Source organism: Acanthopagrus latus, chromosome 23 (genome assembly GCF_904848185.1).
Source record: "Acanthopagrus latus isolate v.2019 chromosome 23, fAcaLat1.1, whole genome shotgun sequence".
NCBI classification, from domain to species: domain Eukaryota; kingdom Metazoa; phylum Chordata; class Actinopteri; order Spariformes; family Sparidae; genus Acanthopagrus; species Acanthopagrus latus.
In genome coordinates this window covers 9,298,010-9,316,782 of record NC_051061.1, presented here as the reverse complement: position 1 = coordinate 9,316,782, position 18,773 = coordinate 9,298,010, and the positions used below count along the sequence as shown (strand labels likewise).

Below are 18,773 nucleotides of genomic sequence, written 5' to 3'. Positions count from 1 at the left end.
CAAGAGCACTTGTGGAAAACCTGACACTATTGTCATCTTGTATCCGAAGACTGCTTTTCAAACTAATGAGTCTGACTCAGCACTGTTTTTGCATATAAATCACCAGCTGAAAGAAGTAATTACGATATTTCCCCACAAGCTTTGTGAAACTGACCGTAGAAGATTGATGATATCTTATAATTTAATTGAGTTCAAAGAAAATGAATTGTCACAAATTCCACTCATATCCTATTGAATGAATAATGGGAACATCTTTTTCCTCCTTCTCCTGTGTTTTATTAAACAACACTTATGTACAAATATATTAATTACAGAACATGTAAAATAGTACATCTCAACATGGTGTAAATGGCTTTGGGTGCATCTAGTACAAATATCCAAACTCCACTATGATACTGTACGTATTCACACAACACTGAGTAAACACACTTGTGAAATTCAAGCATTTGAAACATGTTTTTTTTTTTTTTTTTAAATCAATGCTTTCCTTTTGATTGCTCATGATGTCTTCGCTAATCTAACTGATCCATCACTTGGCACATTTCAGCATGACTTCTGTAAAGACTGTGGTCCTAATGCAGCCATGTAAACCTTTTAAACTGAGGCCTCGAACCCGCCCCATTCAAAGTACAATCATGCAGTTCCCTGAGAGGTTATACCTACTTTGGCAGCCGGCCCCCTTGGTCAGAGGTAAGGGAGCAGAGTCATTGTTTGAGTTTGACAGCAAAGAGAGTCTCAAGAGGCAGCCAGGACCTTGCTCTCCATCCACAGGTCCCCCCCGTGGTCATAGGCAGTCCCTGCACAGAGCCACCTGGCCATTGCGGTAGTCCCTGCAGGGGCAAAGGCGCTGGTATTTGGCGCTGGAGCCGGCGCAGCTGAACAGCAGCGGATCCTGCTGCAGGCCACATTCAGCATGCTCCGCTGAGAAGGCAGGGAAGAGGTGGTTCATCTCGAACTCCACTCCCTCACACTGGAAGTCCAGCCTGGAAGCGAAGACAGGTTTAAAGGGTAATAAAATAATAATAAAACACACTTACATGTTTAATATTTATGACGGCACGAGTGCCAGAGGGTATTAATGATTATCCCACTAATACATTTAATATTAATGTTACAGTGCAGCCTTTAGGACCTTGCTGAATAATGGGAAGAGAAGAGGTGAGCTGGTGTCTTCTGTGCTTTGTGCAGCTGCATAATTTTGAAAACAGAAGTGCAAATGAGGCGAATAATAGTTAGTCAAATGTATTGTTGCTGTAGGATGAGCTCATGTAGGTGCTATGCTTTGTTTTCAAGAGGGCCCTAATGAGGCGTTTCACAAAATAATCAATAGTGTGGATGGTGCATTGGACAAGAACACACTCTCATTTAAGTTTAAGTTTTGTATTCAAAGAGGGCCGATGTGATGGAACAACCACAGGTATAAAGTTGCCATCCAGGGGGCTGTATTTCTGCATGCATCTTCTAAAGTGACGTTTCACGATCATAAAATGAGCCATTCGGTCCAATGAAAATTTGGCAAGTCTCGGTGAGCCACACAAATAAAGTATTTAATCCCCATTCAAGTTAGTCAAGCGCTAAACTGGAAGTTAGCCAGCTCAGTTGGTGAAAGTCTCTAGAATGCAAACGCTCCGTCACAACACTGAAGATCCTGGTATTTTCATACCTGGGTAGTTTTTTTTGGCTTTGTGTGCTACTGAGCAGCTTTCATGGGAATACTATCTCCAGTGCTGGTTCCAGGTCTCATTATATATTGATGGTTAGCCCAGTTAGCCATGCAGCTAGCTCTCCTATTAGCTGACTCTACCCGGAGCATCGTGGAAGTGATTGTGTTTACACTGCTAATGTTGCACAGAAGCTAGTTGGACAACAACAACTTGGTCAGACTCAAATACTGGGCTCATTAGCCTCTCTGTGAATAGCCAGATTGGGACCAAATAAAGCCTCTGAGACCGATTTGGGAGGGGGGCAGTTTGACGCATGGGAATACAGTGCCAAGGTGATTTCAGTGTCCGGAACCACGATTCCGATTACATAGCAGGTTCAGGTAGGGGCAAGAGAGGCATGAAACAGGAAAGAAACAAGAGGGAGGCCTGAGCTATCCTGTCATTACAAGACAGAATGGCGCGGCTAGCTATTGAGCACACAAACTTCAGTAGATATCTCTGCACCATAATACATAGACTTCTTTGACATGAACGTCAAAACTGTTCTTCACATTCTATTGAAATGAAACGTTGGAAGAAATGCAAACTGAACATTTTCTATAGCCATGCATTAAAATGAGAAAATCGTGCATAGCCATTTACAACTGATCCGAGTCGGAAAAACCTCTTACCCACTGAAGGCCTCCTTGATGTTGATGAAGCGATACAAGGCTGGTTCGCAGATGAGTCCTGCACTCTGGCAAGCCATCACACACGACTGGCCCTCGGATGAAGCCAGGAGCCGCAGTGCACTGAGGGGTGGCCAGGCTGTGTAGAAGCTGGCGTTGGCGGCCCAGGTCAGGATGCTGGAGTTGGGCAGGAGGATGAAAGGACTGGGAGGGCTGCCCAGCCAAGCCCCAGATGAGTTCGCTGGAGGAAATGGAGCTTGGGGGGAGCAAAAGTCCTGCACGTGCAGAGATAAAACAGCCCGGGTCAGAATTATTTTCTGTGTTACATTGCAAAAACTTTGACCGGTCAGCTACAAAAAAACTACTTACCCACTACAGAACAGTGAGAAAATTAGACATACAGCTGATACAGGAAATAATAAAAGAACCATTACAGGACAAAAGGTGCTTATCGGAGCTGACAAGTCCTCGTCAATCTTCCAGCAAAACGATATGAATGCAGTTATGCTGCCCAATAACAAATGAGCTCTAGAGGCAGAATTAGGCTCTGGTGAGAGCCCTGATTAGATTCCCCCTCCAGCTGGGGCTATTCATAAGACCCAGGTAATAACATTTCTCTGACATGTCCCACTGGCCTCCAGACCCGTTTATTAAACAGGATTCTAGTGCCCGCAGGCAATAACCAGGCTCCCATTCTCTCCATCTCTGCTGCTGTCATTTCATATTTTGGTTTCATTATTATTATTTATTTCTATAAAAAGCACTTTGCGACCTTGTTAATAAAAAGTCCTAAACAGATACAGTTTATTTTTATCATTATTATTATTTTGTGGGTATCCACAGTATTTGGTTTGTTTGTGGTGGCTTGTGAGAAAATTAACCAAATTCTTTAGGGTGATTTTCTCTTGTAATCAATGTCACTGTGGAAATGGTGCATGTGTTTAAGAATTAGGTGTTAAAGTCACCAAAGTCAGAATGTGATGAGCACAACGAGGAAGACCACACAGGTAGGAAACAACTTGAACCTGACTGACACTCCATTATTGGGACCAATGCCGACACTAATTTTAGGAAACAATAGTTTCCTATATTGATACATCAACTGATACACACAATTTTTATTGCAAAAGATCCTCAAAAGTGGTTATCCAACACATCCATCATCACTGCACTGAAACTTTTGACGTAATTGGAATTATCAATCAACCTAAGCATCTTATACTGCATGTGATCTCTAACAAAAGCATATTGGAAAACATTTACACCAATATAATATAATAGGCCAATATCAGCTGATGTATCGATTGGGCTCTAGAAAGAACTTTGGTCATGTGAGAGCATAATGAGAGCATTCCACATGGAACCACAGTAGAAGTCCCTGCTATAGTTGCACATGATTTTTTAGTTAAGTAATGGACATTTTGAGTGTGTTTACTATTGATTTAGCTTTGAATCTTGGTTTTGATGACTGGGTTAACTGTGTGTGAGTGTATTGGCAACCTGTGCAATCATCTACTGCTGGGAGTGCAGCAGCCTCACTACTCCCACATCAGATATCAGTTAAATGAGTCACGTGTTCTTTTGAAAATTCAATGTTCTAGCTTCGTCAGGTCCTGTGAATCATAGGTGGTGATTTTTTGGGGTTTTCTGATTCATGCGTTCTGGCACCGAACACTCTGATGTGAGTTAGTGAACATCCCCGCATGTTCCGACAGACTGAGTGACGTTAAATTAAGCGAGAGCACAGGTGTTATAATTAACACCCCACTTTGCTCCGAGTCAGCCATCACTGTGAGCCAAGGTGCAAAATACCAGGTAACCGAAACTGAGGCAGCTAAATGGAATTCAGCCATCATTCATTTATTATTTACACCTGGTCTTTTTCTTAATGGGACGTGATAAAACCACATTAAAGTAATTATTTAAGCTTCTACAGTAGCTCTTTTTCGCCATAGCCTCTATTGATTAATGATCTGTCATATACTGGGGGATGGTGACATCATCAGGAGGTTTTATACAGTTAGGTATCCAGAGAATATGGCAGTTCATTGCAATTGCACTACTCTGTATGGTTAGCAATCACAAAGTAAAAAACAAAACAAACAAACAACGCTGCTCTCTAAATGTGTGTGTCCACCTGTATATATCTCAAGTTGAATGTCATTTAAGTGATTTTTCAGTTCAGTGGGTTCTCAATTATAGGGATACAATAAAAAATAATAACAGGATAGGGAAAAGTGTGAAATGCATTATTTGTTCTAGGCTCTGCGTGCCGTCACATAATCCAGAGGAGCAGAGACTCGGCTGCCAGCGCATTGTATGAGGGTCACGGCGGGGCTGGAGCTCTGCCAGCGGAGGGAGTTGAGAGGAAGTTATTGTGGGAGATAACGAGGATGAGAGATTCAGTTGGAGAGTTGAAAATAAAAAAAAAAAAACGAGTTGATAAGTTTGAAATAAAATTGGGAAAGTGTAAAATGGGGGTAAAGGAAGGTGAAGAGAAGTGGAAGAGAGGAAGGGGATGGAGAGTCTGCTTGGGAGTCCGACCTCGTACGCACCGGGCGGGCAGTCACAGTCGGTCACGGAGTGTTGACTGTGTGTGTGTGTGTGTGTGTGTATATGTGTGTCTGACGGCTCGGAAAGAGATGGTGTCAGAGCGGAGCAGAAGCATTTCCTTAACCTGCCACTGCCACACATTACACCAACCATCACAGCATGATAGATGGAGCAGAGGAAGACAGCGCATGTAAATGTGCAGGGTAACAGAAGTTTGCATAAGACTGACATGACACACACACGGCAGTCTTTATGTATTATAATGACAAGCATCTGACAGTAATAACAAGTAATGGCATTTTTCTTTGATCTGTGCATTAGAAATGGTCCACCATTACCTACATTGGTGCTGCTTATTGCGATGTCTTCAAATGCATCTTTTCCCAAAAATCTGTACAACGATGTCAGCTGTGCATTAATCATGACATAACTGACTGAATTATTCTGAATGACATCAGTCATAAATATTCATAAGACTTTTTCATGTCAGTCATATGCACACTTGTCCTACTTCTGTTTGTGTACTTACCCTGGATTACAGTAAAACTAGCCAGTAACATCAGATCCTGACTTTTGATTGATTCCCATGTTGATGTGTGTAAAAGGCTAGATGATAAGTCCATGTTTATGTATGAGAGTTATTTTTCTCTTTCATTACTGTCCTCGAGGACCATCACGGTGAGACAGTCACCGTGCTAGTCTATTAAATTTGCAGCTGGCATCTCCACAGAATTTAATTGCTGACCCTGGCAGTGTAGCTGAGGCATATAAATTGGGGCCAAGCAACTGAGAAATCCCAGAATGGGGGACTTTTAAATAGGAGTTCAGCGTATTAGCTGAATCCAGATGATCTAAACGGACACATAAATACTCTGAGAGGGAGACCTTGTGCAGTTGTAAAAAATGCAGTTGCTGTTGTGTTTCTTCTCTATCAGGTAATTATCCATTAAGCATGTGAAAATCCTTTCTTAAATTCCTCCACAAACACATGCTGGAAGTCAAAGTCAGCACACATTCAACTGAGAAACGCAAAGATCAGGGATAGCAGGGCGACGAACGATTGACTGTCTGGTTTGGATGGTGTGCATCTGTTCCAAGAGATAAATGATTAAAAATGCTTAATAAACCCTTAGATAAATTTGGCATTGGAACAAGGATCCCACATGCAACAGCAAGTTCCTCAAAATCAGTTGAGGCTACAGAAAAGAGACAATTAATTCCCCCCCTCCTGTCAACAAAGGAGCTGAGACGCCTTGCGATAAAGACTGAGCTAATGAGAAGAGGCGCATACACCTTCCATTCTAATACAGAGATATTTCGCCTCCTTCCCGCATTCATATTCTCTCCTCGTATTGTGTTACAACCGTCAAGACACATTCTTGAAAAGGGTAGACTGTCAGTTCTTGGAAAAGCTGACTGTGTCTGCTTATATTGGCAGCAAACTACAAATGCAAAGGGCACTTCAAAAGGTTCCCTGTGGAGTTGTTGACCGCTATTAAGGCAGTATAGGATAAAGCAGAGGGGGGCAAACTTTTTTTCTTTTGGAGGACAAAACTGAAAGTTATCTGTGGACCATGGGCCAAAAGCAAACGCTGACTGTACTGTATCACAAAGACACAAAATGCTGCAAGTAGTATGGCAGGCTACACAGGCCCATTTCGGCCAGCACCAGTACAGTATATAGTTTCGAGTAGGGGTCTTCAATGTTTTTCAAGCCAAGGACACCTAAGCTGACAGAGAGGCGGACTTAGAACCCCCTACAACATATATTGTGTAAAGTTCTGTTCACCCAGATGTTTTACTTTAAAGTAGACCAGTAATAACATGTAGGGCAACCTGTAGCGCCATGTACGAACAAGTGGTAAGCAATAGTCGCAGCGTGGCTAATGTTAGCTGCGTTAGCCTTGACCTCTTTGTCCAGAGTCAAGTTGCCTTGCTCAATGAGTTAGAAAAACGACCCATTCAGTACACTTGTGATAATACAGCTAACTGGTCAATATATCCCATAATACGCAGTCTGCTGAGGCGCTAATTGTAATTGCCAGGCACAGCACAGCGTGTGTGGTTTGGTTAGTTTGCTCACAATTGCAAGAGGATTCTTGGGTATACTATCATCAGTGTTGTGACATTTTTTTGATTCAAGTTATTGTGTATATTTCAGACACTTTTACATACTTTTTTTTATAAAGACAACTTTTACATATTATCAAACAATAATTTGGCAGTAACTCTAAAGACCACCCCGGGGTCGCGGCTCGCCTGTTGAAGACTCGGCGTGTGGAGCGATGTTTTTCATGTGAAGGTGATGTGATTCACCCTCCAGATGACCCATTAATCAGCAACTGGTGGTAACATGTTAGAAGACATACGCCAAAAAGGGAAATATCGCCAGGTGACACTGAGGAGATTCAATGATGCACTTCCTGACAGTTTGTCAAGATACTGATATTTTAAAACTTAAGGCCAAAATGGACTCAGTAGAGGCAGATGTGTCCTGAATTATATGAATCCAGCGCCTCAAACACTGGATCCTACACTTTCCATAATGCGACTCATTAGGTGCTTTTGTTCGTCTGTTTGTTGAACCCTTCTCTAATTTGTAAAGCAGCTGAAACACTCCACAGACTGCAACTGATTTCAGAGACTGACTGCGATGATGAGCTACTGACTTGATTGTGGAGAATGTATTATATAAACTACAGAGACAAAGAAAAACAGCTACAGTTGACACTGTATACTGAGCATAAAACACCTGAACTCTACCACTAATGATTAAAATGGTAACTTGGCAATATTATTTCTGAATAGCGCTGTAATTATTTCGGTCACAAAAGATTACACTGCACTGGTCTATTTTAACCACAGGTCACTCGAGGGCGTCACCGGCTGCAAAGGGCCGCAGCAGCTGAGCCACAACAAGCAACAATTAATCTCACGGTTCCAGCTCACAGTTCACATCCATTTCTATGTTCCGCTCGCCACCAAGCTGTGACCGACCCAAGCTGCTGGGAGGCAGCGTGCGCACCGACAAATCACTTCCATCACATCATTATGACCCTCGCCAGCTGCCTGCCGAGTTTGGACACCCACCTGGTTCTGAATGTAGGCATGGACTCTTTCAAGCATCCCCTCGCAGGTGTACTCATAGGGCAGGAGCGGCTCCACCTGCAAAACACAGATGTGCACACAGATGCAGGAACAGTGCGGTGTACATATATATGTGCGTGTGTGTGTCCACAGAATCAAGCCATTGTAATCACAGCAGCCGAGCATCTGACGGTTAATCAAAGCTGACACATTCATTAGCGTAATTGTGAAAGGCTTATATCATGCCACAAGCCTCACATTAAAATCAATGAGCTAATACATCACAGGTGACGGCTTTGAAAATTGATTTCATTATTTTTAGTGATGACTACATCAATATGTCAAACAATGGATTAAAGTGACAGTGGACAACTGGTCAGCCGGCATCGATGGGGCTCCCGTTTCGGTGCAATCTGGGTCCTTTGGGCACATTTATCAGTGTCGCTGTTAAGGTCCATCTGTCATTCTCGTATTTCTGAAGGCAAGGCAGTGGATTCAAAGTCACTGAAAGAGCACAGATCAATATCTTCTCCTTCACTTTCTAGTAGTTCAGCCTCGTGGAAACCCCAGCAGTGACAGAAAGAAGTAGGATTATATTAATTACAGCATTCTGGGAGAAGTGATCATGAAATATGGCAGGAGCGCGGGATGCAGGATGTGCTCTGTGATGGTTTCCAGCGCGGCACGCTCCCTGAATGCCTCCTGTGGTAGCTAAAGTGAGATCTCATTGTTTACCATCAGGCCTCCAAAAGCACTCAGGCTTTCAAATTGATAAATGGTTCCTTTTAGTGTTGTGTTCCTTTTAGCACTCTCTTATTACTTTATTTCATCTGAGTTTAATGAAATGTATCTGGCACTTTATCAGCTATTCTGCAATGCAATTTGCCTTTTGGGCATCTTTATATAATGGAATCAGAGGCAGAGTGAGAGAAAAAATGCTTCACAGAGGGCGATTTGAATCGAAGAGCGGAAAACATTTCTAAAATGACTGTGCAGTTTATATACCCAAACTGATTGCATTTCTCGGCCACAGAAATATGTGAGCGGCGTTCGTCACTTCACGCCATCAACCGGCGACATAAAATAAAAACGTCTTAGGTGATTGTACTCGGAGCGGCCGTGTCCAGAGTAAGGCAAACAAACCCAGCTGGCTTGTACACTAAGGCAGGTGTCACAGGCGTTTTTAGTGCTTCTTTATCAGCTGCCTGTTTCCTCATTTCCATCGTGCACTGTTGCCATGGTGCCATTAAAATGTGAGGCGAGGGGGTTTCAGATGGGCAGGCAGCTCTTCAGCTCTGTGTAACATCAACAGCACGAGCGGCAGCATTACAAACAAAGCTCATCCGAAAAATGTGTCGAGCAAAGAACTTTATGTGCTGAGCTGGCTGTGAATACATACAGTACGAGCGAGCCACTGTGAGGTACCCAGACTACCAATGATGTCGTGCCTGGAGCTGTCAGAATATTATGCACGTGACTCTGCAGAGAGATTTATGTTTGTGAACTTAAATGCTGCCTCGCAAATACTGAACTACTATTATTGATTTTTTTCAGGAAATGCACTTTTTCTTCTTATCAAGAGGACGATGATAAAAATTGACAGCACTTCCAGGTTGGCTCTGAAAGTAACAGAACACACCCACCAGCACCTCTAAAGCTAACTAATTAACATTTTACAGCTTATTAATTGGTACAGAAACCCAAGTGACCAGTTGCCAGGAAACCAGCTTCGACTCCAGGAAGTTACCGGTCACAGCTGACAAATACACACAAGCTCCCATTAAAAGATTTGTCAAATATATGCTCTGTGTACGGATTGAACAAATGGGATAATACCAGTGCCTGCTGGTAAGAAGATTGTGTCATCATCTGTCTAGTCTAAGAACCCACTGATATGGTCTGATGAAGATTTTTCTCCGTTGGCCAAGTTGAATGTTTCAGGGCTGTCCAGATAATGTAAATCTGGGATAAGACTCCCTCTCCCGTGAAGTGAACATGGTTTACTCATCGCACATCTGCATATGTAGATGATAAAACCTGATAAAAAAGCTAAACGATCGTCCTCATTTACCTGTGCGCCAACAAAACCTGCTCAAATGTGATTGGTCAGTACTAGTGGACTGCAAAACCACACAAGGGAAACAATAACAATATCAAGTTCTTGTCCGTTGGCTACACATTTTGCATATGTTTGTAGACATTAGATTAGATCAATCTGTAGTCTTTGTAGAAAGGTGCAGACAAGGTTGGTTTACCAATAGTATAGCTTCTTGTTTCCTCAGCATCAAAGACTCTTGGCAGTTGCCAGTTTGTGGAAAAAGAAAATGCTGAAAGCTAGCATTAGCAATGTAAACATTAGCTAGTGCAACAAACTGGCAACCACTTTCAAAGTCCTTTTTTTTTTTTTTCATAAACAGCAGTGTTGTGACATCAATGCAGTTTAGTGGCTCGGTAACACCTTTAGGTAGAGACATTAGCGCAGTAACAAGCTAAAGCAGAGGTCCAAAAGATATCACACTTTTACTTTAAAAAACAATATTCTATAGTATAGTCTTGTATTAGCTAGTGAGAATCTCTCTGGGTGAATAGAAAGTTCACACAACTATCCAGGTTCCCTGGCGTCTAAAACACAACTGCAAATGACAAAATTACTGTCAGTGTCCAGTCATTATCGGCTACTGTATGTTGGTCAACATCATGGGAAATAAAGCTGCTCTTTGTTTCATTTCGTCGTTTACATTAAAGGTGATTTTACAGTCAGCTACTGTGATTAGCAACGTTCTTTTCTCACGCCAGGATCCAATTTTTTTAAGCATTCACCAGATTCACAACTGGTACATTCATTTCGCCTCTATCAGCAGGAAAACCCGGGGCCTATTTAACACACCTGGCAGGTGGAGGCACACATGCGTCTCGGCACGGCGAGAGGCTTGGCTGCGGGCTCGGTGTTGCTGTGGTGACATATTGAGCACAGCGTGATTGATTAATATGATCTGCTGCGGATAATGCGCGCTGCCTGTGGGGCTGGCCTCTGGAAAAGTGCCATGTAAACCCAGGTGTGTGCACAGTTTACCTACTGAGCTCCTCAATATCTCAAGCAATTAGCAGTGCGGAGAGCAGAGAGGGAGCCAGCTAAGCATTTTGCTGTAATGTCAGATGCCGTGATTAAGAGCTCTATTAAAGGCTGAGGGCTTCGAAAGTGGGTCAGACCAGACTAAGGAGTGCACAGAGAGAATTAACATTATTATCACCATTAAGCAGCAGTGTAAAGTGTATTTTGGTGGACTGTAATATTAGAAAGCCATTATTTTGAGTGAGTTTGGCAAGCAAACACACACACACACACAAAAAAAAACCTGAACATACGTTCATCCTCATGATCTCACGGATGGTTGCGTCAAACTCTTCAGAGTTATTGAAGTCAACGGTGATGACGTGTGGTCTGCCAATATACTGCTCCGCGTACGGATGCTGAGAGGACACCTGAGGGAGGAATAAATGTGATTAACGGTCACAATAAAACAGCGGGCGAAGACAAGATCTGCACAGGATGCGTATTTAGCAGCCACAAGATGGTCTCTAGTTATTTGTGGCAGGGGCTTTTGTTTTGTTTACAACCAAGTTTTAATGGCACTAGATTTGTCAGACTTTACTTTCACATTGTGTGTCATATTGAGTTAAATTATAATGAGGATGTTCCTAGCGTGAAGAGTATGTGTGAGTTAAGGTAACAAAATTACTGGTGGATTAGCCCAAAGCAATGGGAAGTCTGTCATGCTTAACAAGCAGTTCACATTACTTGGTAAATTTAAGCTAGTTATCAAGGAATGCAGTGTTACTGAGCTGAAAGAATAGCACTTACTGCAATATATTTAATAGGAACAATAGAGGGATTCCAACTGTGTCTTACTTAGACTTGCAACATTTTGCTTTATGTTGATATTAGCTAGGACAGTAAATACTATTTCAAGACAAAAGTGTGTAGCTTCCTTAAAGTACTCTATTGGAGGTTGCCATTTAGTTAAGGTAAAATGAGTTATATAGAGTCATTTTATAGATACATATAAACAAAAATATATCAGTTTGTTTTTTCTTATTGGCTCTTACGAAGGGTTCACGGCATGTTAGTCGATTGTTTTGTTTTGCTTTGTGAAAATAAGGACTGACTGTACTCTTTACCTCTATGTTGTAAACCAGCACATTAAAGGTGCGCAGAAAGATCTCCATTGACCAATTGAATGAACAAGCTGACCTTAAAGGACAGCACAGTATCATCCTGTTGTATTTTGTTCATATGTGGCGGACCCTGACACCTTTCTAGCTTCAAACACTGTTCTGGGACCTTATTTTCCTCTGAGAACAGCTTACTTATTCACTTATGGATCCAAAACTACATAGCGTCAGTGTGTGTTTTAAGCATTGCTGAGAAAAAAGAAAAGATTAAAGTAATGGTGTCTACCTTCCTGGAGGTGGGTTTTCCTCTGAAGAACTCATGGTTGAGAGAGCTGTGAGGGGGATTGAACTTGGGTTGGAGGAAGATGCAGCCATTGGCTATGGCCTCCAAAGGGGCGGGACCTTCGTAGGGGAAGCCAAACCCAATGAACAGCTTGACGGGAAGGAGGAGATCTCAAGTTTATACAATGATATGCTCATATCCAGGTCAACACTCATTTGAATACACAAAGTCTGGAAATTAATGACTTGTTTTATGCATCTTTGCATCAAAGTCTATGGAAGGTTCCTCCTACCTTGGCCTTTCTGAGGAGCTGCTGCAGCTCCTGCTGAGGCAGCAGACCGTGGTTCTTGACGAAGGCAGGCACCTCCGGTGGACGCTGCGTCTCGTAGTACACCGTCCCGTGGATGTCCATGTAGCGATGCAGAATGGTCAGGAACTTTTCCTTTCCCTTTGAGACATACAGGATGCAGACAGAATGAGTTAAGCACTTAGAAATAGGCGAGTAAAGTAACCAATTTAACAATCCAAACACACAGTGCTACAGAGGGGGTCATCTTAATTTGCATTCAAATGAGTATTTTTTCAGTCCAGAATGTCCCTGTTGGTTTGCCCACTCTGTGTTTGGCATACATTGCCTTGGACAGTGCCGCTTGACCTGTCAAGTACACGTTTTCCTGTGTACGTTTCCCTTTCTGTCCTCCCAGCAATTGTTTAAAAAGGTGCAATATGTTAGAATTTGCTACCTGTCGAATTAATGCCGCAAACAAAGAGGGGTGGCATATCATCAGAGAAACTGCTGCTGTGATGTCTTCACATTCTGTTGATTTTGGTTAATTTTTCAACTGAAATTCTTGCAAACTGCACATTTAAACACGGCAGCCGGCTAAACATTTTACTGAAATATGATTCTGAAAAGATTTTAAGTGAGAAATGTTGTGCCTTTTTAAAAGCTGTTTTTTATGACTTAGATTGCATTAAAAGGTGCAATATGTAAGAACTGGTCACCTTGCAATTTAGTACTCTAAACCATTAGGGGGCAGCAAATGACCAGAGTAGCCTGATAACTGTGGCTGCCATTAGCTGGTTAGCTGGGCTAGCCATGCAGCTTGTCAATTTGAAATGGGAGCCCTGAGCAGTGGTGGAGGCCTGTGGACCCTGATGGTTAGCATGCTATCTCTAGTATATGTTAACGTATAATAATAATAATTCTGAAAATGCCCCCCTCTTGACGCCGTTCTACATTTATTTTCCTCACTAATGTTTCTGCCTTAGCACTGACACAGCTATGACCCACTGTATTACTGACAACTACTATTTTAAGGGCGCGGGAGAAAAGCCCAAAGGCATAGAGGGGGGCAAGATTATAACCTCTGCCCGAGCAAAAAGTATTGGCTAATGGAAATGAGACGGTCAGGTCTAATGAGCAGAGTCTGCTCTACTTAGCCACAACATCATCATATCAACGGGTGACTATCCAGACCTGTGAGGTTATGTAAGGCGAGAATCAATGTATGTATTTTGCCTCAAAAAGTGTTTCTGGGGGAATGTGATGAATTATTCACTAACGCTATTTCTTCAAGGCATAAATCATTTATAAATGTCAGCCGAGTGTTATTCCTCATTTTTCATCTCGGGCCATTTAAATGTCTTTGAGCAACATGGAGATGAAATCACGCTCTCCAAATCTGACTCACATCACCGGATGCATGTGACCACTGGGACGAGCCTCAACCTCAATGACTCATTTATTTAAATCTTGTTTTAACGTTGTAAGCATGATGATGTCGCTCCGTTGCGGACGACTGAATCTTCCCAAATCAGAAAAAAATGTTTAATATTAGCTCAATAAATGTATATACCACTTAATGCATCATAAATAAAATTGGAAATAATATTTCATAAAATGTGACCTAAATGGATATTTCAACTTTAACTTTTTCTATATCAGAAAGAAATAAGTTAGAGGGGCGCTATGTACGTAGTTTAGGAGGATAAATTAAAAAATTTTATATATACAATAATAACAAGGTGATGCTACAAACTTTGAAAAATGAATCCTTGCTGTTACTGGATAAACAAGCTGTTCTCTGAGGACAATAAGGTCCCAAGAGCACTGCTGAAGCAAGAAAGGTGGCAGGGTCCGCCACATATAAACAAAGCGAAACAGTATGAAACTGTGTTGCTCTTTACGGTCAGTTTGTCCATCCAGTTGTGAAAACAAAGACAGTTTGTTTATTTAGTTTGTTTAGGCATAACAGATACCAGGTGCAGGTGCAATTCAGATCTTTCTTTCCCAAACCTTAAGAGTGCTCATTTAAGTAAAATTAGATATAGAGGGAAAAGAATACAGAAACAAATATATAAAAAACTATAATAAATTATGAATAAAATGCTCAGTTAAAGGGATGTTTACAAAGGTAAATCAATTCAAAGCAGAAATGTCTACTTATGTCACATTTAATCAGTTATTTTATAAATTACATTAGCTTAAACTGTATTCAGAATCAGAATTCCTTTATCGGTCCCACAAATGCATCACAGCAGCCAAAGGAAAGTTCAATTTAACAATAGACAAAAATAATCTTAAAAAATAAACAATATAGTAGAATGGTAATACATAGAAATAGACTTGTCTATACATATGTATAAATATAAACAGTGCAGCAGTGTAATAAATAATAAATATGGGTATGAAGTTGTTTATTTCTGGGTCTGTCATCCATGCTCTGCGCTTCATTATAGATTAAGTTAACATTTCAAGTTACAGATCTAAATGTTGGAGGACATTTTACACATCTGAAATCACAGTGATTGTGTCTGGTATTTTTTTTTTTAGGCTCTTAAAATATCACAAAGAATGGACGACGCCCGGGGAAGAGCAGGTGTACTTACTTGAAGCTGTGCGTATCCATCAATGAGGCATCACGGGGTGATGGGCACAGAACCGTTACAGGGTGGGAACAGAGGGATGAGTGGGAGGGAAGTGAGCAGGGAGGCAGACGTGGAGGAAAAAGAGAGAATATGACATGAAGAATTAGTCGCTTCTCCTCTCGCAGGACCTTTGCAGGCCCGCAAAAACTCTCGCGCGAAACCTCAAAACTGAGGTTTAGGAAGAGGCTGTTTATTGGGGGGGGGGGAGGATTTATTGTCTGGAGAGAACTCAGCACTCCTGGCTTTTTACACTGCAGTCTTTCAGACTCACAAATGTTACGCTGCAGCTCAAGTTGTTCTGAAAAAAAAAAAAAAAAAAAAAACGGGAATTTTTATGGCAGTGTAGGAACAAAGCTGCAGTCAAAAATCCAAGCGAACCGAAGCATGGGGGAGGCTGCAGCGCACTTCAAACACTACAGTAAGAGCGAGAAATCGTGCCAGCAGCTCGAAGGGAAAATTTTTACTCTAAACAAAAAAACAATTGTTCCTCTGCTGTCGCACTTTGGGCTAAATTCCTGGAGGGGCGACTCGATTGCGGGGAGATGTAACATGTAGTGGGTGTTTTTCACAGTTGTATGTTGTAAAGGTTTTTTTTTTTTTCAGGGAACGCGATACTCAAAACAAACATTTATTCAGCTTTTATCGGATTCAAAGAAAAACATGTCATGACAAATGCATTTAATCCGTCTATGTTTCAGTCATCTGCCACGTGTAACGCTCTAACAATTCCCCTAAACTGAAGGTTTTTCAAAGCTGAATTGAATTTTTGAATTTTTTTTTTTAATTTAATTTTTAGTTCCTGTTTGCATTGTACCACAAGGATGTATAGACAACTATCAGTTAGTCTTAAACTGGGGAAAAACTTCAAATTGGAGAATTCTCAAGTTCTGGAGTTTTAAGGATCATCTTTATGTCTAGACTTTTATGCATGATGGAATTCGGATCACGGTGTCCTTGAGGTCTTGTTTCAGTCATGACTCCATTCGACTCCTTTGATAACCCCTGCCAGAAATCAAGGTTTATATGTGTACTTCAGTGGCGTCTTAACTCAATACATTTTTTTTCCACTCTCCTCACAATAGCAACCTTCACTGCGACGGGGCTACACTGCTCGACAATACTCAAACAAGAGTGAAGTGTAGTTCAGCCTCTTGAGGCATTACAAACCATATTAGTGCCACTCAGCGGCAAGAGGAACGGGCCTGGCTGTGCAGTCTCGCAAAACCCTCAGCGACTCGCCTCACAATGGGACCTGGAGAGAGCGCGGCTTCAAAAGTGTGACAAGAGTCCCGCGTGAAAGGAAGCCTCTCATGTGAGTCGTGAGATGTTTTCAACGCTACATGGCAAGTCCCGTTGCTGTTGTGTGTAGCTCTCGTACTCCTTCAACACAAGATGGTGTCGTCTGTAACAGCAGCATGTCGACTTCTTCTTCTTTCCCCTCTCATCCTTTATTATTCCTTAAATTTACATTGCAAGGACACGTTCAGCGTTGACTTACCATAACTTCATGGTTATTATATATTCTCTACAGCACTAGCACACTGGAGTTACCAGTTTAACACATAGTCTACCCTCCTTATTAAAGCAAATGAGGTGCGGACAAAGGCAGGATTTATTACACCTAATTAGCCGGCACATATGTAGCAATGGCAATAATCATCCGTGTGTGTACTGCAGGATACTGACCTTCCACATGCTGGCTTCTTTCCCGTACACAACGGCCATATTGTTAACCTTGTTGCGCTGAATGTTCAGTCTCTCCGTCTCATTCAGGTCCTCCGCCACAAAACCCATAAAGGAGTTATCGGGAGTGTGGGCTGCCAAGGACAAACAAAGTAATTGGCAATACCACGTTAGAGGTCCAATTTCACGTCTAAAAAAAGAAAGTGATTAAAACAAACTGTTTTGTGGCAGACAAAATTCACAATGATTGAGAATTATTATTTTGTGCATATGTAAGGTGTGCTGGAAACACATTCAAATGTCCAAAAAACGACGAAACCTTTCCCATTTTTTCCCGTATTTTGCTGAATTGTGTACTGGTACGGTATATATTTTTTTTAACAACCTTCAAATCATGAGAAATCCGAGAGAGAGAGTGAGGAAGGAAGGGCAAGTCGGCAAACAAGGCTGAACACAACATGAATGAATGTTTCTGCTCGAGTTGTGTCAGTCAGAGTTTCACCAGCACCAGCTGACATCTTCCACGGCTCCAGGGCGCCGCTATTTTGGTCGCAAGTGCGCCATGACATCTGTCAAGTGAGACTAAATGCTTTCACCAGTCAACTGGTGCGCCTAAAAATGAAGCACTTGGGGTCAATGCAATTTAATGTTGCCCGTGCTGTTATTTAAATAAAAAAGATTAGCACCTTTATTACTGTTATCATTAACATCATGTGTGCCAGCCAATGTGAAGTTCATCTGTTCATCTGGAGCCTCATCAAATTGTATCTTTTGTTTTCTTTGTAACAGCAGCGTGGTCAGCCGTGGTCACCCTCTGAATTTCTGTCTGCATGTGCGTTATCATGGAAAAAATGTGGTTTGCAGCAAGAACTACTGCACCACATAAGGAATTCTGGGTCCTTCGACCAGGTGTGTGTTTGTCTTTGGACAGGTACTGTCAGTGTTACAGCATCACAACCACGAAAGATGCGAGTCGTGCAATTTTACAGGCATGTAGTTGAGATGACGATGAGGGCCGACTTCGGCGATGTTTGCTGTTAGGATCGGTGTGGCCAGTGGGATCCTGTCGCAGCATGAGCTCTAGTTTGGATTCAGGGGACCCCAGCCTGAGAATTGACATTCTGCACTATGCCTACAATAAACTAGCGTATTTGTTTTTACATCCCCTGGTAGGTTGATGTTCATTGCGTCACCGTCAATAAGGTGCAAAGGTTTTCTAAAATATCAAAATATTGATACATAACAATTTCTATTCTGCTCCCAATACAATTTTTACACTTACTTGACATACTCCACAATACGGGGTACTTGTATTTTACTTGAGTATTTCCTTTTTCCTGCTACTTTATACTTCCACTCCACTATATTTTGGAGGCAAATATTGTCCTTTTATTCCCCCACCATTTATTTGCTAACTTTGGTTACTTTGCAGATAACATGCTGAAGGTCCGATCTAATAATCAGCCACGTCGATCATCAGTTGACCCTTATTATTATATACATACAGGTAAATATAAGTATAATTTACTTTTATTTGTACTGTTGATGCCTAGGTACAGCTAATATAAGATAAGGCATTTACTCAAATACTGTTCATACAGCTGACTTTCCCTCTTGCCAAAGTAATATCTACTACAATATCTTTACTTGGAATCAAGTATGACTTCAGGGCTCTTTATACACCAAGTGGCCCCACCTCCTCCTGAAAAGAAGGAAAGTAAACTGGCTCAG

The 18,773-nt window shown here is 41.7% G+C and overlaps 1 protein-coding gene across 2 annotated transcripts in view; it reads right to left on the bottom strand.

The window, feature by feature from the left end:
* Positions 1 to 253: 253 nt before the first annotated feature.
* LOC119014582 (alpha-1,6-mannosylglycoprotein 6-beta-N-acetylglucosaminyltransferase B-like) overlaps positions 254 to 18,773 on the bottom strand; it is a 65,613-nt gene continuing 47,093 nt past the window's right edge. Inside the window, exons 12-19 of one of the 2 annotated variants that reach the window (XM_037089886.1) lie at positions 17,046 to 17,176; positions 15,321 to 15,326; positions 12,721 to 12,876; positions 12,432 to 12,578; positions 11,339 to 11,455; positions 7,976 to 8,050; positions 2,336 to 2,607; positions 254 to 983 (exon numbers count right to left, since the gene is read on the bottom strand). In XM_037089886.1, coding sequence (XP_036945781.1) covers positions 785 to 983; positions 2,336 to 2,607; positions 7,976 to 8,050; positions 11,339 to 11,455; positions 12,432 to 12,578; positions 12,721 to 12,876; positions 15,321 to 15,326; positions 17,046 to 17,176 — 1,103 coding nt within the window. In that variant the 3' untranslated portion in view covers positions 254 to 784. The remainder of the gene's footprint in view (positions 984 to 2,335; positions 2,608 to 7,975; positions 8,051 to 11,338; positions 11,456 to 12,431; positions 12,579 to 12,720; positions 12,877 to 15,320; positions 15,327 to 17,045; positions 17,177 to 18,773) is intronic. The other variant, XM_037089888.1, reaches the window with a different exon arrangement.